At 54.4% G+C, this 24,431-nt stretch overlaps 3 protein-coding genes across 6 annotated transcripts; 2 read left to right on the top strand and 1 right to left on the bottom strand.

Moving 5' to 3' along the window:
- Nucleotides 1-8,130: 8,130 nt before the first annotated feature.
- Nucleotides 8,131-12,588, top strand: CD93 (CD93 molecule). 2 transcript variants are annotated; one of them, XM_077176184.1, is made up of 3 exons: nt 8,131-8,196; nt 8,317-8,604; nt 8,740-12,588. In XM_077176184.1, exon 3 carries the CDS (start codon nt 8,917-8,919, stop codon nt 10,657-10,659), a length of 1,743 nt encoding a protein of 580 aa, XP_077032299.1. In that variant the 5' UTR covers nt 8,131-8,196; nt 8,317-8,604; nt 8,740-8,916; the 3' UTR covers nt 10,660-12,588. The 2 variants fall into 2 exon arrangements, with proteins under 2 accessions (XP_077032299.1, XP_077032300.1); XM_077176185.1 differs by having other exon boundaries at nt 8,317-8,637.
- A 2,041-nt stretch (nt 12,589-14,629) lies between these two features.
- Nucleotides 14,630-19,210, top strand: THBD (thrombomodulin). Its single transcript, XM_054628856.2, has 2 exons — nt 14,630-14,883; nt 15,475-19,210. The coding sequence occupies exons 1-2, from the start codon at nt 14,861-14,863 to the stop codon at nt 17,378-17,380; spliced, it is 1,929 nt and encodes a 642-aa protein (XP_054484831.2). The 5' UTR covers nt 14,630-14,860; the 3' UTR covers nt 17,381-19,210.
- Nucleotides 19,211-19,785: 575 nt separating this feature from the next.
- Nucleotides 19,786-22,301, bottom strand: SSTR4 (somatostatin receptor 4). Of its 3 annotated transcripts, none has more exons than XM_077176183.1 (3): nt 22,181-22,301; nt 21,661-21,801; nt 19,786-21,194 (listed from the first exon to the last, which is right to left on the bottom strand). In XM_077176183.1, exon 3 carries the CDS (start codon nt 21,145-21,147, stop codon nt 19,915-19,917), a length of 1,233 nt encoding a protein of 410 aa, XP_077032298.1. In that variant the 5' UTR covers nt 21,148-21,194; nt 21,661-21,801; nt 22,181-22,301; the 3' UTR covers nt 19,786-19,914. The 3 variants fall into 3 exon arrangements, with proteins under 3 accessions (XP_077032298.1, XP_054484833.2, XP_054484832.2); XM_054628858.2 differs by having other exon boundaries at nt 22,120-22,272; XM_054628857.2 differs by lacking the exon at nt 22,181-22,301 and having other exon boundaries at nt 21,661-22,113.
- Between the last annotated feature and the right edge of the window lie 2,130 nt (nt 22,302-24,431).

The raw sequence follows: 24,431 nt of genomic DNA, 5'->3' as shown, positions 1-24,431 counted from the left end.
GAGCTTGGTGTGGAATCAAGGGAAGATTTTCCTCCGCCTGTGATTCCCTGCCCGGCAGCCCAGGGAATTTTCACTTCGTATTCCCTTTTTTTTTCCCTTGCTGAGGCAGGGAAGTTCCAGCCGAGGCAGTCCCAGCTCCGGCACATCCCTTGGCAGTAGCACCCACCTCCTGTGGAGCCGCGATAAGGAGGGAAAAGAGCAGCCTTGGGACACGTTCTCCAGCCAGAAAGCTCTGCCCAGCCTTCCCAGCCCTTATCTTTATTGCCCACATTCCTGACAATCCCAAGTTTTATTTACAGAGCTCTCATCCCCAAGGTTATGAGAAGCTCTGGCGCATCCATGGGCTGGATCCAAGGTGAGGATTGACAGCAGTGCAATTCCAGCAAAAACCATAGGATTGATCCTCCCTGCCCTGAAAGCAGCTGGGAGCAGGGAGGCAGAGCTCGGAGCCCCTGGAAAAGTGCTGATGTTTTCCTGCCTTGCTGGGACCCTCCCTGCAGGAAATTGGGCATTGTACTGGGAGCGCGGAGTTTTCCGGACAAATCCTGCCAGGATCCGTGTCCTGCTCCACCGTGGGCTGGGAGCTCTTGCCTTGCCCATGGAGTGACGCCCTGGCTTCCCAAAGCAGCTCCAAGAAAACCTTGGGATGGGGTTTAGAACCCAGTTTAAGGCAGGGATTTGATCCCTAAATTCTGTTAATCCAGCCTCTGTTCAAATGGAGCGAATCCAAAGGGAGCTGCAGGTGCTGCCCGAGCAGTGATGACCTCTGGCTGGAATCCAGTCTGGGATTCTGAGATTCTGGGAAGATCTGGGGATATTCCCCTGGGCCACTGAGCCCTGTCCCAACACCAGAGGGATTGGGAATACATTTGGGATTGAATCCCAGCCACTTCCCAACTTCCCAGCTCACTCCCAGCTCAGTGACCCCAGATATCCCAAGGTCAGGAGCAGGGATTGATTCCCACATAAATCACCAGCACAGAGCAAAGGCCATCCCATTCCAGGAAAACCTGAGATCCTGTGATGCTGCAAAAAGGGCAGGATTTGCTTCTTCCCAGAGCCCAAGCAAGGAATTAAAACCTTGCTTGACTTTTCCCGGGAATTGTAGAGCTTGTTTTGTTTTCCCCCTTTCCCAAACTTCCCAATTCCCTAACAGTTGGTTTGCCCTGGCTCCAGCTTTTGGGATCTTGTTTTTCTATCAGTTTTCCAGTGGGGTTGATAGGAGATTATTCCTCAATCCCATTAAAAAGTAGGATCCCCCCAGCAGCCTCCAGATGCGGAGCCAGCAGCTCCTGCCTTCCTCCCATTGATTTCCCAAGCAGCCCCATTTCCTTGGATAAATAGGAGGAGGAAGAGTGAAAAGAGTTAAAGTGGACAAAACCAAGGGGAAGAAAACTTGGAGCAAAAGGAAAAGCATCTTGGAATTGCTCTGGAAATCCCACCAGGCTTTGCTCAAGACTGGGAATCTTTTCCGTGAAAAAAAAGGAATTTTGGTGTTTTTCCCAATCCAAATCATGGAATTGGTGCACCAACATCTGGGAACAGCAGAGGGCTTTTCTTCCCTCCTGTTTGCCATGGATTTTCAATCCATCTGTTCCACACAAATGGTGGGAACCGAGGTCACACTTGCCTGGGCTTGAAGAGGGTAAAATGGGAATTCTTTGGGAATTCTGTCATTCCAGCACCTCCCAGAAGGAGGTGGGATACTTCTGATCCTGCCACAGGGATTATCCTGCTGAGATAATCTTTCAATCCAGCCATAAAATTCCAGTGGGAATATCCCATTTTCCTCACCTCCCAGCCACAAACTCCATCAGCAGAAAGGAAAACAGATGATTTTTCCCTCAGGATTCCCCTCCTATCCCTGGAATCATGAGTGCTACCCCATTCTCAGGGCAAATCCAAGGCCCTGCCGGAGCCTGTCCCTCTTCCTCCTCCTCTCCGAGGAGGAAGATTTGTGGATAAAAGGAAAAACCTGGAAAAGAGCCCAGTGTGGGAAGCAGGAATGGTGATGCTGCTGGCGGGATCAGTCTGGGCTTTGCTGGGATCGGCTCCTGCCGGGAATGACCTCGATGTTTTCAGGTGCTTCAGGCCATTTTCCTGACAATTTTAAGGAATATTTGAACTTTCAGCTCCTCTCCCTTCTGAATTTTGGGATCTCTCCTTGGATGGAGAGAGGGGCTGGAGCGGCCACATCCCGACGTGGGGGGGCTCTGGATTTCCCAGTGGATGCCAATATTTATAATTCCCTTTATTTAATGGAATTTATTCTGTGACGTGATCCAGCAAAGGAATCCCACATTCCAAACAGGATCATCTGGGGGGAGAAGATTCTGGAAAGATCAGGATCAGGAGAACAATAATCCCAGGCTGGGCTGGGTTGGGAATGACTTTAAAGCCCATGTCATTCCCAACCCCATTGGAAAACAAGGAATTGATTATCCTGCTTCCCCTGCAGGTTGGATTTGCCCTTTTGTGGAGCCACATCCCTGTTTTTTTGGGATGTCTTCACTTTTATCCCCCTCTCCGAGCCCACCCCACGCCGCTGCCGTGATCCCGGGAAAGCTGGGCAGGGTCTGGAGGAGCCGCTCATCCCTTTGGAGAATCCCACCCTGCTTTTCCTTCCAGTTGTTGCCGCCCTTGCCGGGCAACACCCGGCACTTCCCGAGCCTCGGGTGGGTTTCCAACCCTGCCTTTCCCTTCACATTCCAGAGCCACCTCGTTCCCAGGATTTGGCACATCAGCGGGAAAAGCGATTCAGCGCAGCTGGGCTGGGACAGCGTTAAAAAAGCGGGAGGAAAATGGGAAAACAGGGAGCAATCCAGCTGGGGGTGTTGGAAACTCTGGGATCGTGCCAGGGCTGAGTCATTCCCGGCCCTCCCAGCCCCTCCGGCCGGGAACGACATTTGGGAATGGCAGCAAATCCCGATTGGCTCAGCGCAAGGTGGAGCTGGAGCAGCCGGAGCCAGCCCAGATCCCGCTTTAACCCCATCCTTGGTCTTTGCTGCTTGCGGGAATTTGGGAAGGACTGGAAGTCTGGATTGTGCCACAAATGTGGGAATTCCAACAAGAGCGGGAGGGAACACAGGCAGGGAATTCTGTGGGATGTGCAAAGGGGGGAAATTAATATGTAATAAGAGAGCCCAGCCTCTGCTCCAGGAAAAAAAAAAATGGATCTATGGATGCACCTTCCTTGATCGTTGTCCTAAACATCCCAAAGAAAAATGGGATTACCCAAATCCTCCATCCAGGATCCCAGTGCCTTTTCCAGACCTGCCTGTCCCCATTTCTGGGATCATGAGGCTGGGTCTTAAACTTCTTCCTTTGGAATTCTCCCTCTGGCACCACGTGGGAATGCAGGGATCACCTTGGATCCCCTGATCCTGATTTTTGGTGGAAATTGGGAATTCTGTTCCCCAGAGCTCTTGTGGGCACGGAAAACCTGTTTTCAATGGGGAAAAAAGTGTGAGATAGAGGGGGAGAAAAGAAGGAATCAACTCCTCATGGATCCCTTGGAATGGTTCCTTCCCATGGTAATTCCATGTTTATTCAGGCAGCACCTGCCTATGGATACACTTATTTTTATTTTTATTTTTATTTTTATTTTTATTTTTATTTTTATTTTTTATTTTTACTTTTACTTTTACTTTTACTTTTAGTTTATTTTGTATTTTAGTTTTAGTTTTAGTTTTAGTTTTAGTTTAAGTTTATTTTGTATTTTATTTTTAGTTTTAGTTTTAGTTTTAGGTTGTTTTTAATTTTTTGTTTGTTTGTTTTTTAATTTTTTAAATTTTTATTTAATCCTTGATTATTCCACCTGGAAAACCAATCCTGCCACCAAACGGATTGAGCTAAAAGAGGGAATGCCCAGCAGAAAACCCCAGTTTATGCCAAAAAACCCCTCCCAAATATCCTAAAGATGTTCCCTCTTGCCTCCAGCTTCCCACAAGGAACAGGCACACAAATCCCAGAAAAAACCACACAGGAATTCCCCATCCTTAGTGAGTTCTCCACTTTCTTTGTATTTTGGGGGAGAAAATTTCCCAATTTTCTTTTCCCTAGGCAATCCCTGTTTAGGGAGGTGAGTTGTAATTCCCTCAGGAACAGCGGGAGCTGACAAATTCCCTGATGGCTCATTCTGGATGACCAGGAAATTTGGGAATAAGAGGGAATTTTGCAGAGCTGCAGCATTTCCCCCACTCTGACTGGTCTGAGCTCCAAATCCCAATGCAGCCCCTCCGGATGGGTTGGATTGTTTGGAGAAATCCTGGAGTTTATTTGTGTGTGTGCTCTCCAGGTGTCCTGGTGGCATTCCAACATTAATATCCCCAAATCTCCCGCTGGAATGAAGGCAGCGAATTTGGGTTGGGATTTAATCTCCGTCCTCCCCTTCATCTTCCCCCCTGCTTTTCCAGAGCTCCCCCAGAAATATTCCTTGGAGAATCTCCTGGTGGGAGGAGGGGTCCGTCCCCGTGGAAGCCTCTGATTGAATTCCTGTTTTTTCCTAAACTGGCTCCATCTGGAGGAGAGGTTGTTCCCAGCCCACATTCCCACCCTGGACCACCCAGGACAGTCCAGTCAGCAATTCCAAGGCTCTGAACAGATGAAAAATTCAAGAATAATAAAAGGATCCCTCAGATAACAAAGGAAGAGGGAAAACATCCCTTGGAGTGAGGATTTTCCTCAGGGTGTTTGTCCTGTTCCCACTGGGATCTGAGAATCTTGTCCTTCTTGGATGGAAGGCTTCCAGAGGCAAGATTCCCACTTTTCCAGCTGCTATCCAGCCTAATATTCCAGCTGTGCTCCACTCTTTCCGCTTCCAGGAGGAAAGAGTTTGGGAAGAGTGCCCCACTTCTATCCCAAAGAAATTTCCAAGCATGGATCTGCTGGGGGCCAGTGGGATTTCTCCTCCCTGGAATCGCAGCGACAGCTTCCAAATGGAAACAGAAATGGAATTCCTGGTTTTAAGCACAAGGTGGGCTGGAAAAATGGGACAAAATTCAAGAATCATGTCCTGACTTGGCATCCGTCAAATTCCTTGGAGCTGCTCAAAACACCTGGAGCAGCTCCCTCCCAGCTGGCAGAGACCCCATGGAGCTCCTGGAGTTTTGTCTTGGATTTTATCTGGAGAGATACAGAATTCCTGGAAGTTGGTCCAACGTTGGAAAATCGTGGACAGGATAAAGGGAGGGAAGAATCAAAAATGCCAGCATGGAGTCTGGACTCCAAGGAACCAATTCCCTGATTCCATGAAAAGGAGGGAGATGCCTGGAAGGAACAGAATATTTGGGATGGGAACTACTCCTTCCTTTCTTCATTTCCATCTAGGAGGGCATTCAGCCACTCCATGAAAAAAATCATGGAATGGTTTCAGTGGGAAGGGATCTTAGTTCCTCATCTCATTCCATGGGCAGGGACACCTCCCACTATCCCAGGGTGCTCCAAGCTGGCCTTGGAGACTTCCAGGGATGGAGCAGCCACAGCTTCTCTGGGAGTCTGTGCCAGGGCCTCTCCACCCTCCCAGGGAAGGATTTATTCCCAATATTCCATCTAAGCCTGCTCCCTGGCAGTGGAAAACCATTCCCCTTCTCCTGTCACTCCATCCCTTGGGAATAATCTCTCCCTGTTTTCCTCCTTGTCTCCTTCAGCTCCTGGGATGCCACAATTTGATTATCCTGAAGCTCTTCTTTGCCAGGCTGAGCAATTCCAATTCTCCTAGTTTTTACTCCCAGCAGAGCTGCTCCATCCCTCTGATTATTCCGGTGCCTCCTCTGGATTTGCTCCAACAGCTCCACGTCCTTCCTCTGCTGGGAGCCAGACCTGGATGCAGAATTCCAGGTGGGACTTCCCCGGAGCACAGGAGAAGGGATATGAAAACCCAAACAAAGCAATTCCTTTTCCTGGTGCTTGGAATTCTGTTCCCATTAAACCCCTTCTAATTCCTGCTCCTCTACGTTGCCCAAATTCCCAAAATTTAGTGTAACAGGAACTCCCCCATTCCAAGAGCCTTCCCGGAGTTTCCCAACCCCGGCTCCGTGTCCTTGTGATGTCTCCAGAGGGAGCCGAGTTCCTCCAATTCTTTTCCCCCGCCCAGGTGTCCCCGACTCCGGCTCCATTGTCCCTCATCCCAGTCCTGGGATTTGCCGCCGCTGACGTCACACATTCCACGCCCCTTTTCCTTCTTTAACCTCCGAGCGACACTTTTAAACCAATTCCTTAATTTTCAGCAATTCCCGATTTTTTTTTTTTATTGCTTTTAGTTAACCATATTAGATATTCCCTTTGGTGGGGGTTCCGGTCTCCAGGAGATCGTTGGGATTGGATTCCTAAGGAAAATGGGGCGTTATGGATATGGTTGTGTGTTCAGCCAAAGGGGGCTGGGAGAGAAAATCCTTCTAAAGTTTGGAGCCAGGACTTGGATTTTCAATGGGAACATCCAAGAAAATGTAAGGAGTGTGGAATAGTCAATAAAAATCAAAGAAGCACCAAAAATTCTCAAAAATATTCCCACGTAAGCTTGGAACATGGAGATCTTACTAAAAGTGATGGGAGGGAGCTTTCTTATCCATGAAACTCTTGGAAACAAGGATAAACCTTTTTTTTTAAAAAAAAAAAAAAACACCAAACCCAAACCACTGGAAAATGTTTTTAGCTTTATTTTTGCAAACATTCCATGAATATTCCATGGTTTTGAAAAGGAAGTTCTTCCCTGGGACAGGATTCCTGATTGGACATCCTACACACCCTAAGAAAGAACATTCCCATCAATTCCTTGATTATCCTGGAATGACTTTTAATATTTAAACGATATTCAAATATTTTGGGATTTCCCCCAGTTTGGGAATATCCAGAGGAGCTTTAGTTAAAAACTCACAGATTTTTGTCCAGGAAAACTTGGTTGGATAAAAAAGGCCAGGTTGGGCTGTGGGAAGAAGTTGTGTGTTGGAAAATTGTGGGATCAGCTGGGCGGACAAACCATGATCCATGCTTTTCCAACAGTGGAGCCGTGTCCTGGGCTGGCATCAGGGAACTGCTTCTGTGCTGAGCTCTCTCATTCCAAGCCCAAAAAAATTCCCCCACTCCTGGAATTCTGGATAAATCCAATTAGAAATGGCATCCAGGTGGGGTTTCTCCCTTTTTTTTTTTGGAAAGCTGTTTTTCCTCAGTGCTCTAGTTTGGGAGCATTGGCTGTGGTTCCCTGAACCTTCCCTCAGATGGGAGATTCCAGAAGATATCCCAGCAGTCAGGGCTTTCCCAGGAATGCTGTACATGAGCAGGTCTGGGAATAACCCACAGTTTTTATTGGGATTTTTGGCAGCTTTTTTATTTAGGAGGGAAGTGAAGGAGCAGATTCCTGATTTTAATTTCTCTGTTGGATCACAGCCATTCCCTCAGGAATTCCAAACCCACCTAACCTAAGAAATCCTGGAATGGACAGTGGATCCATGGCTGTGCCAAGCAGGAAAAGGCTCCCCAGACTCCCAGGGTTAAATCCAGACTCCCAGGGTTAAATCCTGGATCTGCTGCTGCCGAAGTGATGCTTCAGGAGAAATCCTGGGAATGCAGGGAGGGAACCGGGATTAGCCTAGTTGTTACCACAGAGCATCCCAGCATCACTCTGGAACGGCCCCTTCCAGTGGAATTGTCCCTGCCCTGGGACAGCCCATTCCAGTGGAATTGTCCCTGCCCTGCTCATGGATGAGCTTTTCCAGCCCACACCTCGAGTTCTGTGAGGAATCCTCATCCATGGGATGCCAGGACAGCGCTGCTTGGGATGGCACCGGAGCCCGGCCGAGCTTGGCTCCATCCCGGTATTCCCAGGACCTTCCCACGACCCAGCTCCTATTTCAGGGCTCTTCCATCTATTTAAGGAAAGGGGAAAATGTGCTGGAATCTTTGAGCATGCGCGGGAGAGGCCGCGTCAAATATTCCCTCTTTTTTAGAGGCTGCTATCCACAGATCCCACGGCTTTTTAGCCGGGATGTTTTCCTTCCCCTTTTAGCAACACGTGCCTGAAAAATCTCGGCCCCTATTAGGGCTTGGAAAACTCAGCTGCTGCCGGAGGGAATAAATCAAATTCTTGGAGGGGGGGGAAAAAAAATAAGCAGGAACACCACAAAAATAAGAGCATAAAAGCAGGAACGCAGCGTGTCTTACCCAAAACTTTGGGATGGGAGCACGGAGCCGGCGGGAAAGGTGCTATAAATACATATTGTACTGTTGGCTTTTTGCAAATATTAGGGTGAGTGCTGTGTGTATGATGTTAAAATAGCTTTGTTTTTATTCCTGCAATTAACAAAACCTCGGACATGGCAGTGGCGGTGGCTGTGAGTGAATGAATTCTCTGTTTGGCGGGGATAACACCCAGCAGACGTGCCATGGGGACCCCGCTGCTGATACGCCAGCTATCAGCATCTGCGCCCTGAGGGAAGTACGGACCAAGGCCCCGCATTGGCAGCGATAAAGAGGAGCCCAAACCACACCCGAGGGACACGCGTGCTCTGGAGAGGCGGACCCGAGGAGAGGCCGTGCAAAACAGCTCCCGGGATATGTAAACTGCCCTGTGGATATGCACAAGGCTCTGTGAAGATGCAAAGGACAGAGGTAATGGAAAAGGTGTTTTCCATACCCCCGAAGGTGAGGGGGTGCTCTTGGCTGAGTGCCAGGATGCGCCCAGCCATAATCCTCGCTTTGCTTTGTCTCCTGCTGCCCTTTATTAAACTTTCTGCATTTTCACAGGAGAGCAAACGTGTTTCTTACAAAGGGAAGCCGGGAAGCACAACGGGGTGCACGCTACAGGAAGCCGCGGCCTCCGGTGATAAATAGGAAAGCCTGGAGCACAGGATGTGTTTCGGGAGAGCTCGGCGGGACAGCGGGATGTGACTCCGCTGGTCATTTGTCCACTTGTCCGGCGGCATGGCCACGCTCCGGCCGCTCCTGCTGCTGCTGCTGCTGCTGGCCTGGCGCTGCGGAGGGGAGGACGCGGAGGTGCTGTGCGCCGACAGCGCCTGCTACACCCTGCACCGGGATGAGAGCAACTGGAAAAGCGCCCAGGAGCGCTGCGAGGATAACGGAGGCAACCTGGCGCCGGTGGGCAGCGCGGGCGAGGCCGAGCGGCTGCGGGAGCTGCTGGCCAGCGCCGGCTGGGCCGGCCCCGCCTGGCTCGGGCTCGCCCTGCCCCGGGGTCACTGCGTGCGGCCGCAGGAGCCGCTGCGAGGCTTCTCCTGGGTGGCCGGAGGCGAGCCGGGCAACTTCTCGCAGTGGGCATCCGAGCCGGCCGTCACCTGCGTGAGCGCCCGCTGTGTGGCCCTGCGGCCGCCCGGCCCGCACGGCCCCGGCGGCTGGGCCGACCGAGCCTGCCGGAGCACGCTCCCGGCTTTCCTCTGCAAGTTCAGCTTCCAGGGAATGTGCGGGCTCCTGCCGCTGGCCGGCCGCGGCGAGGTCACCTACGCCACCCCGTTCGGGGTGCGCAGCGCCCGCCTGGCCGCCGCTCCCTTCGGCACGCTGGCCGAGGTGCAGTGCGACAGCGGCCGGGCCTCGGCCTTCGCCGTCTGCAAGGGGCCGCTGGCCGGCGGTGGCTTCGCCTGGCACCCGCCGGGTCCCCTGTGCCCGGTGGACTGCGGGCACCACAACGGGGGCTGCCAGCAGCGCTGCCTGGACGCGCCCGGCGAGCCCCCGCGCTGCGCCTGCCACCCCGGCTTCGTGCTGGCCGCCGACATGGCCTCCTGCCTTGCCGAGGATTCCTGCCATCCCAACCCCTGCCAGGGATCCTGCCGCCCGCTGCCCGGCGGCTTCGAGTGCGGCTGCGAGCCCGGCTACGCCCTGGCAGCCGACGGCCGCGGGTGCTTGGATGTGGATGAGTGCGAGTCGGGGCCGTGCCAGCACCAGTGCCACAACATTCCCGGCGGCTTCCAGTGCCTCTGCCCGCCCGGCTACCGCCCCGCGGGGCCCGCTGGCCACCACTGCCACGACGTGGACGAGTGTGCCCAGCCCCACGCGTGCCCGCAGCTCTGCATCAACATTCCCGGCTCCTTCCGCTGCGCCTGCCGGCCCGGCTTCCAGCGGCAGCCGGGGGGAGAGTCCTGCCTGGATGTGGATGAGTGCCTGCGGGATCCATGTCCCGGCGCCTGCCACAACTTCCCCGGCGGCTACGAGTGCCTGTGCCCGCCTGGCTCCCTCCGGGACGCGGATGGCCACGGCTGCAGCCCCGGAGAGGCGATCCCAAACAGCATCCCACAGAGCTCCAGCATCCCACACAGCTCCAGCAGCATCCCAGAGAGCTCCACCGTCATCCCGCGGAGCTCCGGCAGCATCACACAGAGCTCCGGCAGCATCCCACAGAGCTCCGGCATCCCACAGAGCTCCAGCATCCCCCGCAGCACGCGCATCCCATGGACCACGAGCATCCCGCGTTCTCTGGGAATGCCCACCGCGGGACTGGGGGCCGGCTCGGACGAGCACAGCGCCGACGGCCCGCGGCTGCTGCTCTATTACATCGTGGGCAGCCTGGTGGCCATCCTGCTCCTGCTGGCGTTCGCCCTGGCGCTCGTGGCTTGCAGGAAAAGGGCGGCCAAGAGGGAGAAACCTCCGGCCAAAAACGCGGCCGATAATTATTGCTGGGTGCCCGAGCAGCCCGAGAGCCGCGGGGAGCGCAGGTAGGAGAGGGTTAAAAATCCCAATGAAAGGGTGGGAGGGAATGCTTTGTGCCCAAAGCGAGCTCCTCGGGCTGTTTGTTCCAGTGGGATTTGCAGTCCTGCTGCTCCAAGGGTTAACGAGAGGGGAGAGGGAATGGGGTGGAATTTGTCTCCTCAGCTCTGCTCCAAAAGGCAAATTCGGAATTGTTGGATCGCGTTCCTAAAGGACAACTGCTCACTTGGAATTCTCCTGCAGCCCCTTGTGCACTGCTCCCTCTGGATTTGCCTCGTTCCCCTGGAAAAGGGTTTGAAGTTGGGATGGAAAAGGGTTTGAAATTGGGATGGGAAAGGGTTTGAAGCTGGGATGGAAAAGGGTTTGAAATTAGGATGGAAAAGGGTTTGAAATTAGGATGGAAAAGGGTTTGAAACTGGGATGTGCCTCAGCAGAGCTCGAACAGGCCCCTGCAGGCACAACCAGGGTGGGGTTTTGGGGTTATGTTAAAAATCTATCACCTGAAACCAGGGAAAACTGCTCATCATGGAGCCAAGGAATGGCATAAAGGTAGGAAAAGCTGTGTTTGGAATAACCACCTCCTCATTTCCTGAGTATCCTGCCTAAATCCACTTCTAAACAGAGAAAACAATGCTCTCCTTCCCATCAGCCACATGAGAGGCTGGGCTTTTCCTGTTGGATCATTTGTTTTGGGAAGGATCCTTCCCGGCTCCAGGCTGAGCATGTTTTCCCTCTCTCCCTGTGTAAGGAACACGCAGGAATTGGAATATTTGCTGATTATTCTGTGTAAAACTCGTAACTCCCAAAAAAACTCTCTGGGCCAAGTTGCTCCCCAGGTACTTCCCAAAACTCCTTGAGCCTCTTCCAGCCTTTCCAGTGGGAATTCTGCCCCAAATCCTGAAGGGCACACCCAGCAGCACGTCCTCCATGGTTTATCCATGCTATGAAGGGCTGGAAAAGATCAGCCACGGGATTTGAAGGGTCCAGCAGGTTCCTGAAGTTTCTGTTGGAGTTATTTTGTCCCTGGAGCTGAATTGCTCCAGGAATGGGAATAGAACACAAAGGAGTTTGTGGTGGGCAGGGAGCTGCATCCTGTCATTCCATGTGCTGAGCAAAACCCTTTCCTGCTTTTTTTCTTGTCTTGGGGCTCCATTGTGAGCTGCAAACAGGAAAAATGGAGCTGATAGGAACGTTTTCCATGTGCTGCTTGAGTTGGGAGAAAGGGAGGGAATGCAGCAGCAGGATTCTCGGAAATCCTGCCGAAAATTCCCAAATCCCAAGTCAGCAGAGCATTGGAAATAGCTGGATCAATGAAGGGAATCCCATGTAATTATGCTGGATTGGGGTCTGTGGGAAGTGACAGCCTTGGGGTTTTTTATGGGATATAAGGCTATAAAAAAAAAAGAAAAGAAAAGGTGAGGGTGGAACCAGAGGTGGGAAATACCTGAGGTGAGTTGTTTATTCCCCAAAAATCAAAATCCTGATTTCTGTTGCAACCTTTGTGTATTCCATTGGGGAATGATGATGGATCTAGGGGAAGACAGGAATTTGTGCCAAGGTTTACATTGGATTCTCCTTAATGGAATATTTCCTGCTGTAGCATCCTCCCTCCTGGTGCAATTCCACCTGGATCCAGCCTCATGTCTCTCATTTTTCCTGCCACATCTTGATCCGTGGCCTCCTTAGGGAGTTGTCCAGGGACTGGTGAGTCCCACAAGTTGGAGCAGGATAATTTGGTGCCCTGTCTTCCACAGGAGATGGGATGTTCATCCTGCTCCTTGGAATTTTTTGTTGTGCATGAGTGTTTTGCTTTCTCAGAATGAAACTCTTCGATTTACAGGATAAAGTTATCCCAACACCTCTCTCTGGATGAAATTCCAAGAAAACCTGAATAAAAATGTGTTTGCAGTGGGTTTTAATAAAGATATTCCTAAAAATCCATGGTCTGGTACTCCTAATCTTTGTGTTCCCCACGGTGGGTGGGTGGTGATCCCAAATCCTTTCCTAGGGCTTTTTGCACGATCTCAGCCTTTCCCAGGATCTGTGCTCCTGGGCAGGGGCCATTCCCTTCATCCCTGCTGAGGCCATGGGGTGGGAGCACTGGGATGGGCTCTGTTGGATCCCAATACCACAAGGAAGGTCCTAAATCCACGAGGAAGGTCCTAAACCCATAAAAAAGGTCCCAAAGCCACAAGAGAAGCCCTAAATCCATGTACAGGGTCCCAAACCCACAGGCAAGGCCCTAAACCCAGGAGGAAGGGCCCAAGTCCATGAGCTAGATCCTAATCCCATGACCAAGTTCCTAAAACCACAAGGAAGCCCCATGAGGAAGGACCTCAACCCACGGGCAAGGTCCCAAGACCATGACCAAGTTCCTAAAACTGTGAGCAAGGCCCCAATCCCATGACCATGTTCTCAATCCCACGTCCAAGGTCCTGATTCCATGGCCAAGGTCCCAGTCTGACAACCAAGGTCCTGATTCCATGGCCAAGGTCCCAATCCCATAACCAAGGTCCTGAGTCCATGGCCAAGGTCCCAATCCCATAACCAAAGTCCTGATTCCATGACCAAGGTCCTGATCCCATGGCCATAGTCCTAATTCCATGGCCAAGGTCCCAGTCCCACAACCAAGGTTCCAATCCCATGACCAAGGCCCTAATCCCACGACCACGATCCCAAATCCACATGCAATCCCTTTGATTTCAGCACCTCTCTGCGCGAGGGCTTTTTCGGGATCAAATCATAGGACAGACCCCTTTTAGATCCTATTATCCCATGATATTTCATATTATTTTACATTCCATTGCTTTCCATTCCTTCATGGCCAATTGCCAGCATTCCAACAGAGCAACCTCATCCCAAAACCCTGCAAAGAAGCCAAAAATTCCCCCCCTTGTTGACGCAAACTCCCGGATTCGGGGGGTCAGGACAAGCATTCCAAGTGCCCGCTCCGAGCAGAGTGACAGGGACAGCCGGGATGAGTCAGAGCCAAAGGGAAAGGCAGGGAAAACATGATTAATGGGACTGGGGAAGAGGAAAAGCAGCCTGTCAGCAGGCAGGGCAGTGCTGGCACCCTGACTCAGCCTGCAGAGCAGTGGGATAAAAGGGAATTATGAAAGCGTGATTAATCCCATTCCTCCCACCCCATCCCGATTATCTTTTAGGGACAAAACTTGTCAGTCGGGCAAGGCCAGCGAAGTGGGATCATTGTTTGGGAAGGCTCTGTTTTTTCCTGGAAAAAACCTTGACAAGGAATTTTTTATCTGGGTTTGCAGTTACTGAAAAAAAAATAACAGCAGGAGCAGAAATTTATTGTTTTGGTTTTTTTTTTTTGTTTTTTTTTTCATCTCCACCACGTTCTGTTTTCCTTCTTTTCCTGTGGTTTGCCAGGATGTTTTCCTCCTTCTCTAGGTGGTTTTCTACAGAAAACAGAAGCAGAAGTAAAAGGAGAAGTGGAGGAGGAATTGGAAATAGTGAAGTGAAAATTGTGGGAGCAACAGGTGTTCCTAAAGCCAGTAAAGGTCAGAGTTATCCAGCTCCCAGGAGATTTCTGGGAATGATCCTGCTTGGATAAATTCTTTGTTCCAAGCTCCTCCATGGGCACTTTCTCCTTGAGGTTCATCCCTGCTGCTGGAATTAAATTCCATGGACATTTTTTTTTCAATATTTGGGGCAGATCCGAAACGTCCAATGGGATTAAAGAATAGTTGTTTATGTTTATGTTATGTTTATGTTTATGTTTATGTTTATGTTATGTTTATGTTTATGTCTATGTTTATGTCTATGTTTATGTCTATGGCTATATCTATGTTTATTTTTAATAATAATAATAATAATAATAATAATAATAATAATAATAATAATAATAATAATAATCCAAACTTCCCTTTTCCCCACAGCCTCATGGGATTTACAGGAAGCACCCAGGGATGTGAGAGGACAAAACAAACCCCGAGGGTTTAAGAAAGGACAAACAAAGTTCAATAAAGTTCACTAGAATTTAATAAAGAAACTTCCTTGCCATGATCCGAGGAAATTAGGATTTGCTGCTCATCCCAAAGGCCAATTGCAGTGCCCGGGGCTGTTGGAATTCCATGCAAAAACCAGCCTTTTTGTGGAGTGGAGAAGCTTGGAACATTTAGGTTGCATTTTTAGGTCGCTCTTGGCTCTGTTCTGGCAGCAGAGGGGGATCCCCCAAGGATAAACCGATGGAATGGGATATCCATTCAGAGGCGTCTGTGGGGAATAGGGGGGATAGGAAGAAAGGTCATAATAATGCTTAATAATAATAATAATAATAACAATAATAATAATAATACCAAATAGTAGAACTATATAAATTATATATAACTGTAGATAGAAACACATAATTATATGTTAATTTTCTATTAAAGAAGTTTTCCTTAATTAAACCTAAACCGCTTCCCTTCATCCCGTTCATTATTCCCCGGGAGCAGATCCCGATTCCACCTGACTCCACCCTCCTGTCAGGGATTGCCGAGAGGGAGAAGGTCCCCCCTGGAGCCTCCTTTTCCCCGGGCTGAGCCCCTCTCCCAGCTCCCTCCTGGTGCTGCCGCCCCTTCCCGGCTCCATTTCCATGTCTGGACACAGAGATGCTCTGTGCTGGATCCAGAGCTGGACGCAGGGCTTGAGCTGTGCCCTCCGCAGGGCAACTGAGCGACTGACAATTCCCAGCGGGGTGACAATTCCCAGCGGGGTGACAATTCCCAGCGGGGTGACAATTCCCGGCGGGCGCTGCTCCCACCCCGACGCCCCCTCCTGCCATGTGAAATCCCGCTGCCGTCTCCCCCTTTTCCCGAGGCTCACCCTGTTTTCCCCGGCTCCCGCGGGACGCCCCGGCCGCTGCCGCTCCCCCCGCGCAGCCGGGCGGGCCCCGCCGGGGCGGAGCCGCCGGGAGGATGCGGGAGGGGGCCCGGGGCGGCGGGGCGGGGGCGGGGGCAGCGCCCGCCCGGGATTCACCGCCGCGCTCCCTCCCGGCCCCGCGGGCGCTTCCTTCCCCCGCCGGGGCCGCTATAAAGGGGGCGGCCGGGAGGAGCGGGCCATGCTCAGCTCGGGGCGCCGCCGGCCGCCCCCTCCGCGGGACATGCGGCCGCTGCTGCCGCCGCCGCTGCTGCTGCTGCTGGGGACGGTGGCGCTGGCACAGCCGCGGGACCTGTCCCCCGCGGGCGCGCAGTGCCTGGAGCACGAGTGTTTCGCCGTGTTCTGGGCGTCCCGCTCCTTCTCCGCCGCCAGCGAGGGCTGCGAGCGGGGCGGGGGACACCTCATGACCGTGCGCTCCACCGTGGCCGAGGAGGCGATCGCGCTGCTGCTCCAGAACCGCGAGGGGCGGCTCTGGCTCGGGCTCTCGCTGTCGCCCTCTTTGTCCTGCACCGACCTCAGCCGGCGGCTCCGCGGTTTCCGCTGGGTCACCGGCGACCGCAGCACCGATTACACCAACTGGGCGCCGTCGGGGCAGCGCTGCGGCGAGCTCTGCGTGACCGTGTCCCGGGAGCTGCGCTGGGAGGAGCGGAGCTGCGAGGAGCCGGCCGACGGCTTCCTCTGCCAGTACAGCTACGGAGGCAGCTGTCCCCGCCTGGCCACCCAGCGCGGCGTCCCCGTCACCTACACCACCCCTTTCGGCGCCCGCGGAGCGGACTTCCTGGCGCTGCCTCCGGGCAGCGTGGCGGACATCGCTGACCTCGGGCTGCGGCTGCGCTGCGAGGACGGGGACGGCGCGGGGCCGCGCTGGGGCCGCGACACGCCGGGAGCGTGGCCGTGCGAGCTGGGCGGCGGGGGCTGCGCGGGGACGTGCGCGGAGGAGCGCGGGCGGCCGCGCTGCTCCTGCTCCGAGGGCGCGGTGCTGGCGCCGGACGGGCGCGGGTGCCGCTCGCCCTGCGAGGGCGCGCAGTGCCAGCACCACTGCGTGGTGGCCGACGGCTCCTTCGTGTGCATGTGCTCCGTCGGGTACCAGCTGGCGGCCGACGGCGTCAGCTGCGAGGACATCGACGACTGCGCCAGCGAGCCCGGCCCGTGCGAGCAGAAGTGCGAGAACACCAAGGGCGGCTTCGAGTGCAGGTGCCACAAAGGCTACAGGATGGTGGGCGGGCGCTGCCAGCGCCTGCCGCCCTGCTGGAATCTGTCGTGCCAGCAGCGCTGCGAGGAGCTGCCCGACGGCGACCGCTGCGGCTGCCACCCCGGCTACGCCGTGCACCCGCAGGATCCCTCCCGCTGCCTGCCGCACTGCAACACCACCGAGTGCCCAGCCCTGTGCGAAATCGACGGGAAGTGCAAGTGTCCCGAGGGCTTCATACTGGACGAGGACGACAACCTGTGCATCGACGTGGATGAGTGCGACAGCGGCCACTGCGAGTTCAACTGCACCAACACCCCCGGGAGCTTCCAGTGCCACTGTCCCCACGGCCACCCCCTGAGCGGCATCGACTGCACCACCATCCTGGACGGGGATGGCGACGAAACGTCCTCGGGGGATCTGGAGCTGGAACCGCACACGCCCGTCCCCAGCCGGCCCCCGCCGAAAGCGGAGCCGCTGCACCCCGGGGTGCTGGTGGGCATCGCCGGGGGTGCCCTGCTGAGCCTCCTGGCCCTGGCCGCTCTGGGATTCTACCTGGCCAGGAAGCGCTGCCGCTCCCACGGCTCCATGGATTACAAGTACAGCGGCCCCCACGAGAAAGAGCTGGGACTTCAGCCCGTCCCCTCCGCACAGAAGCCGTAGGGACAGCGGGCAGGACGGACGGACGGACATTGGACACTGGGAGGCCGAACTGGGTGACATTTATCCGCCGCTACCCTGCCCCCCACCCCGCCCTTTCGCGCCCCGGCTGGAATTTTTGAATGATAACTCGGGAAAAGCTGTGATCACATCACTCCCAGAAATACCCGCTGCTTCCCAGCCGGCTCTTGGAATGCCGGCGCAGGAGAGCGGGGACAGCAGAACACCCCGAGGCTGCTCCGCTCCTGCTCCTTGTTCCCGCTTCCTTGGCGTTCAGCTCTCCTTTTCCCGAGCCGGCGGTCGGGAAAACCGCAAGGAAAAATCCAGGAGGGACGGCTCCGTGTGCAAGTGACCCTAAATCCGTGGGATGAGGGCACGGTGTGACCAAGGCGGGGACTTTGGAAGGACTCCTTGACCGAAATCCCCCTCCCCCGGGCTGGATGTTTTTCCCGAGCTGGGAAGCTCCTGCTTTTATTTGGGATGGGGTTTGTTTGTTTTAAGCTGAGGGAAGGAGGAGCAAAGATGTGGGGAGCACTTGTCACCTTAAGCCACTGGTGACAGCAGGGACCCGGCTCGGTGGGACTGAAATTCCTGATTCCCATTCCCTCTCCTTATTTTTTTGCGGGATGTGGAGGTTAAACAGGGACACGAAGGCTGCTGGGGTGAATTTTGTAGGAAAGGTTTGTGGTGCTGCAGAGCCACATCCAGGTCCCTCCATGACTTTCCGCTGTTGTTGCTTTAAACTCGATTGTTGGATTTTGGATTTGGATTTGACCCCTGCTACCCACAGGGATTTTCCCTGTTCCCTCGTGCAGGGCTGACTCTAGCCCGAGGCAAAACATTCCCAGGGGGCGGGATTCCAGCGCGCCGCTCATTCCCAGCCACGGCCTGGGAGGAGAATTCTGAGAAGAATCTGGTTTTCCAGCTCCATCCTTCCCTGGGGAGCCAAAGGGGGGGTCCTGCTCCGGCTGCTGTCCGAGCGGCCACTGGCAGCTTTATGCCTGTGAAATATTATCCCAGAGAAATTTTGGAAGCCTGGGATCAGAACAGGGGGGTTCTGTTCCCCCACATTCCCCCCTCCCACCCTATGAACTTCCCAGCACTCAGCATCCCCCCTGGAATGCTAAACTTCCGCTGCAAATTCCCAGGAAAATCAAAATGAGGCATTTGTAGGAATTGTGGTTTTCCTAAAAGGTCGTTATCCTGAAGGCTGCGTAACTGAGGGTCCTGTCCATGGATCCCTGGGGATGGATTAAAGTGAAACCACATGGAGTGAGGGCTGTAAGTCTGTGGATGTGCCAGGTTTATTTTAGGACAGTTTGGCTGCAGTGGGAAGGAGGGAGCTGTTGTGATTATCCATAATTATCCAGAAAGAGATATCAAAATATAAAGGTGTCACTTGGGAAAATATCCAAGGAAAAGGAAGGGAAAGAGAGGATAATGTTTGAGAGAGGAAAGAATTCGCTGAGGCATCATCTCATATGCAGAATCTGCTTCCCATGGATCTTTCCTTGTTATCCAGCTCAAACCCCTGCTCGTTCCTGGGTGGATCCAAGGTTTTGCCACCACACCCCCAAAATCTCCTCCTCCCCCCTAATCTCATATTCCCACTGCGGAGTTTTATCTTATCACAAATTCCTTCCTTACGGTGCATCGTGCATCGGAGTCCTGAATTCCCAGCACTCCCTGTTTTATCCTCTCCCTCACCCCGGCCTGCTCCCCCCGGGCCCATTTGTAAATCCTTATTTATTTATTGGAATTTTACCCTGTCTGATGGAATTGTCTCATGGAGATCCTGTGTGGACACCAATAAAGTTTTGCCAGTCTGGTTTAGAGGAACTGCTCAGGGCCTGTTCTTTCTCCCCTTCCCAAAAATCCCTCCAGAAATCCAGGAAAACCCAGGAGCATTCAGGGCAGCACAGGGATGAAAATGTTCCCGGCTGGTTACTTCCCCAGTGGGATTAAAATGGAAGGAATGACCCATGAATAATGGACAACACTGATCCCATTCCAAGGACAAAGTTAAACCCCAAATAAAGCTGGAAGTGGCTCTCTCCATGGGGCCTCCATGTGCTGTTCCTCACCCTGGGGTTCCAAGCCCACCAAAATCTGGTTATCCTGGTATGTTGGTTCTTTTGGTGGAAATCTGGTCCTGGGTGTGATAAAATCCAGGGAATTTTGGGTAGGGAGATGTGTACGATGGGATCTCATTCTGCTGTAGATGCAGCAGAGCTGATGGGCTTTGGGATTTTTCCCAATGTCTCCCTGTCTCTTGGGAAGAAATGGGAATTTATCATTTATCAATCAGGAGGGCCATGTGCTCCTGATTAACACTTTGGGATCCTCCCCATCCCTGGTGAAAGCTCCTGGATGCCGGAATAACGGTAATAACCACTCAATCCATGGAATTTGCTCCATCCCAGGCCAGTCTTATGGCTTTTTATTTTGGAGAGCGGCGCGGCGCAGCCGCCAACTGGACCCGGCATCGGGGGCCCTCTCCATCCAGCATCCCCTTTCACCCCCGATTTTGGGGCCCCCTAGAAGGGGGTGGTTTTGGGGAGGAGGGCCCCGGGCGCGCAGCAGGGCTGGGGGCGCAGGGGGTCCTGCTGGCAGGGCAGGGGGGGACACACGCAGCCCTTGGCGTCCCCGCGGGGCGCGGCGCAGTAATCCAGCGGCTCCTCCTCGTCCTCGCTGTCCGCCCCGTCCCCGTCGGCGGCGCGGCAGCAGCACAGGCCGGCGTCGCGGCAGCGGCGCAGCACGCCGTGGAAGGAGTTGCGGAAATTCTCGGAGAGCAATCCATAGAGGATGGGGTTGGCGCAGCTGTTGGAGTAGCTGAGCAGCAGCGAGGCGTTGTGCGCGCTGGCGTCCAGGCGGCCGGGCAGCAGCAGCTCCAGCAGCTGCACCACGTAGAAGGGCAGCCAGCACACCACGAACATGGCCACCACGGTGACCACCAGCCGCGTCAGCTTGCCCTCGGAGCGCCGCCGCTGCTGCCAGCCCACGCCCTGCGCCACCACGCGCATCTTGCCGGCCAGCAGCAGGTAGCACAGCGCCATGGCCACCACGGGCAGCACGAAGCCCAGCGCGCTGCTGTACACCACGAAGGCGGCCGCCCACGCCGGGCTGGGCCACAGCAGGTCGCAGGCCACGGCGCGGCCGTCGCGGGTGACCGCCGTGCCGGCGAACACCGGGATGGGCGAGGCCACCAGCAGCGCCAGCAGCCACACGCCGCCATTGACCAGCTTGGCGACGCGCGGGCGGCGGTAGGAGGCGGCGCGCAGCGGGTGCACCACGGCGATGTAGCGGTCCAGGCTGAGCACGGTGAGGCAGAAGACGCTGCTGAACATGTTGAGGCCGTCCACGCCCAGCACGGTCCGGCAGAGCGCCCGGCCGAAGGGCCAGCGCCGCAGCGCCGCCGCTGTGGCCACGAAGGGCACGCTGAGCATGAAGAGCTCGTCGGCGATGGCCAGGTTGAGCAGGTAGATGTTGGTGGCCGTCTTCATCTTGGCGTAGCGCAGGATGACGAAGATGACGAGCGCGTTGCCCAGCAGCCCCAGCAGGCACACCAGGCCGTAGATGCACTGCAGCACCACCATGCCCGCGATCTCCGCCGCGCTCCCGCCGCGCTCCGGCGCTCCCGGGGGCCGGCTGGCATCTCCCACTGCCGCTGCCACCGTGCTGCTGTTGGGGGGCGGCTCAGAGCCGGCCCAGCTGGAGACGCTCCAGAGGGGGATTCCGGCTGCCAGGAGCTGCTCGCCGTCCGTGCTCATGGCGGGAGGTGATCCATGGACGGGAGAGCAGCGGCGATGGGGTCAACCTGCGGGCAGGGCACAGGGGTGAGGGCTGTGGGGCGCAGAAATCCCAGTGGCCACGTTCCCCTTGGATTGGGAACCTCCATCCACCACCCCCTGACTCTCTCCATCAACCTCCTTCCTGCCTGGACACCTCCACGTCATTCCTCAGGCCGGAGGATCCTGGTTTTTTGGGATCTCAGAGGCTGTGGGGTGGGGTGGGAATTAACCCTCCGTGGGGCTCCTCAAACCAGGTGGGATGGCCTGGGAATCCCAACCTGGTCCAGGAATCAATCCCAACCTGGCCCAGGAATTAATCCCAACCAGGCCCGGCAACCAATCCCAACCTGGCCTAGGAATCAATCCCAGCTCGGCCTGGGAATCAATCCCAACCCTGCCTGGGAATCAACGCCATCCACCTTAAGGAGCCCCTGCAAATCTCGAGGATTTCATTCACCCTGCCAAGGAGAAAGTCAGCCGGGAATATTTTACCTTTCAGTATTCCAGGGATTGAAGGAGCCTCACGGCTTCCTGCCGTGGGGAAGAAGCCGCTGTGGGAAGATGCTCCGGTGGGATCCGTCGCCAACGGAAAGTCCTACTTGACCTGGATCAGATGACCGGGAAGATCCGGACCTTTTAAAGTGAAAGACAAAGCAGGGATGGACCCGCAGGATCTTCCCCCTCTCCCGCATCCCTATGCCGCAGGCATCGGCTTTCCGTGAAAAAATAAACGCGGCGCAACTTTCTGCTCCAGGATTTCCTCTGGAAAACAGCGCAGCGCCCTCCGCCCTTCTCCCGCCGGGCTGCGCTGTCCTGCGGCTCCCGGCCGGAGCATTCCCGCTCCAGCGGCTCCTTCCCGGCGCTGCGGAGGGCGGGATCCGCAGCCCGAACCCCCCCCTCCGCCCGCATCCCAAATCCCGAATCCCGAATCCCGCATCCCAAATCCCGCACCCCGCCCTCGCATCCCCCCGTGGCTCCGGGGAGAGGCAGGAGATGGAGAAGGAATGGTTGCCTTGGCAACGCATCCCTCATCCCGCATTCCTGCCGCGCATTCCCGCCTTCCCAGCGCTGCAGGGCCCCCGGATCCTTCCCGCTAGAGCCCTTTCCCTGCGGCACCGCATCCCAGGATTCCGCGTTTGGAGAGGTGAGGGCCAGCCCGGCCTGGCCCCACATCCCAACCCACCGGGAATTCCACCCCATTCCGCAGTCTGTGCTGGAACTGAGGGTGCAAGAAGTAAAAATAGGAGGAAATTCCATCTTTTTTGGTTTGTTTTTTGTTTTTTGTTTTGTTTTTGTTTTTGTTTTTAAATCCGTTGCTGGGTTTGGGTTTTTTTGGATGGGAGGGATCCAGGGAATCCTATCCCTGCAATCAGCTCAGTCCAGATCATGGAATCATAGAATCATAAAATCACAGAATTGTGGAATCAAAGAGTATTAGCATCATGGAATAAAGGGATCACTGAGGTTGGAAAAGCCCTCTAAAATAATGGAATCCAATGTTAACCCAGGTCCCCCAGTGTCACATCCACGCGAATTTAGATCCCTCCTGGAATAAGGAGTCCACCACTGCCCTGGGAGAGAAATTTTCCGGATATCCAACCTAAATGTCCCCTGAGGCCATTCCCTTTTATCCCATCTTTTGTTCCCTGGGAGCAGAGCCCAGTTCCCACCTAATTCCCGTCACAGACTTGTAGGGAATGAAATTCCCCCAGATCCTCCTTTTTTCCAACATTCCCTTCCCCCTCAGCTCCTCCTTATCTGATTTATCCCAACCCTGGCCAGGAAGCGATGAAGCAAACTTGCCTCAGTCATCCCAAAATCACAGCACTGGGAATTTTTGGGAATTTGGAGCTGGCTGAATGAGCCCATTTTGGGGCCCTACTGCCAGGATGGAAATAGGGATAAACGTCCATGTGATACTCCTGGGAATGTGCCTGGAAATCCTGGGAAAACAGGTGGATTTTCTCCTTACTGCTTAAATCTGTGACCGTGGTTAATGGTGCAGCTGGCACTGATCCCACTGGGAATATCCAGGATCCAGGGAGTGCTGGCATCCCATCTCCACTCCCAATTCCATGGGGTGTTCCAGTGGGATAAAGGGCAATGGGATCCCACAGTGCTGACACAGAAATTCCCGGGTGCCAGCTCAGGAGCTCTGGGCGTTCCCCTTGCAGCAGGAGACCGGAAAACATGGAATTAAACAATGGAAGGGGCCGCGGATTCCATGGGCCCCCTCCACCTCCTGGAGCAACAGGAAACCTTTAAATGCTCCTTTACTGTAAAGGAGGAAACTCCGCCATGGATTTGAGCCACAAGGTGGTCCCAGAATTCCATGGAAAAATCTGGGCTGGGAGGAGCAGGAATAACTTTGGCTCCAGGGGGACAATTCCAGGTGATTGGAGCCTCGCTGTGGGATAAGGATGCCCTGATTAGGAAATCTCGGCTTTCTTCCCATTTCAGGAGCATCCATAAAATCCTGGGATATCCCCGGTAGGAAGGGACCCACAAAGAGCCCAACTCCTAAAAATCCTAGGATTCTCCTCAATCCCACCCTCAGGAGCTGCCCCAGATCCCAACCTTGGAGCCTGCTCTGGTGGCAAGGGAAAAGCGGAATTTGCTCGGTGCATCCCAAGGAATGTGTGGATCTTGGGATCAGCAGTTCTGGGATTTTAAAATCCGGGGTTCGTAGGGAGCCTCTAAGTCAAGGAATTCCAGGGAAACCATCCTGGGGTTTAGTGGAATGTGTTTTTCCTGATGTCCAAGGGAATTGTTCAGCTCTCCTTATCCTGGAATCCAGTTAATATTCCTCTTTTTTTCCCATTATCCCTGTCCAGGGATCCCTGTCCCGCTCTCTCACCGGGGCTGGATCCCAACGACCTGGGAAAAGTGGGAAAAGTGGAGAGGAGCCTGTGGTTCTGGGAATTAATGAACCCCTGAATGGGGTGGAATTTTCCTGGAGAAATTCCCATTTAAAGGGTCCCGTTCCCCTTTTCCAGGTAAATCCCCTATGGAATCCTTTTTTCCTCCCCTTGGATCTTCCCTGAGCCTCCAACAATTCGGAATTAACGAATTCCACACAATCCCAGAATATTCGGAAGGGATCCTGAAAGACACGATGTTCCAGCCCCACTTCCATGGGCTGCTCCCAAATTTCCCCGCCTCCTCCCCCCCTCCTCCCTCCTTCCCGATTTTCCCGAGGAAAGCCCGACACATGGAGATTTGCTGCCCTCTCCTGGGAGCCGCCAAATCCTGGGATTTGGGAT

The sequence above is a fragment of the Agelaius phoeniceus genome, chromosome 3 (assembly GCF_051311805.1).
Source record: "Agelaius phoeniceus isolate bAgePho1 chromosome 3, bAgePho1.hap1, whole genome shotgun sequence".
NCBI lineage: Eukaryota > Metazoa > Chordata > Aves > Passeriformes > Icteridae > Agelaius > Agelaius phoeniceus.
Note: the sequence above shows the minus strand (reverse complement) of the source record. Positions and strands in the feature narration are given on the sequence as shown.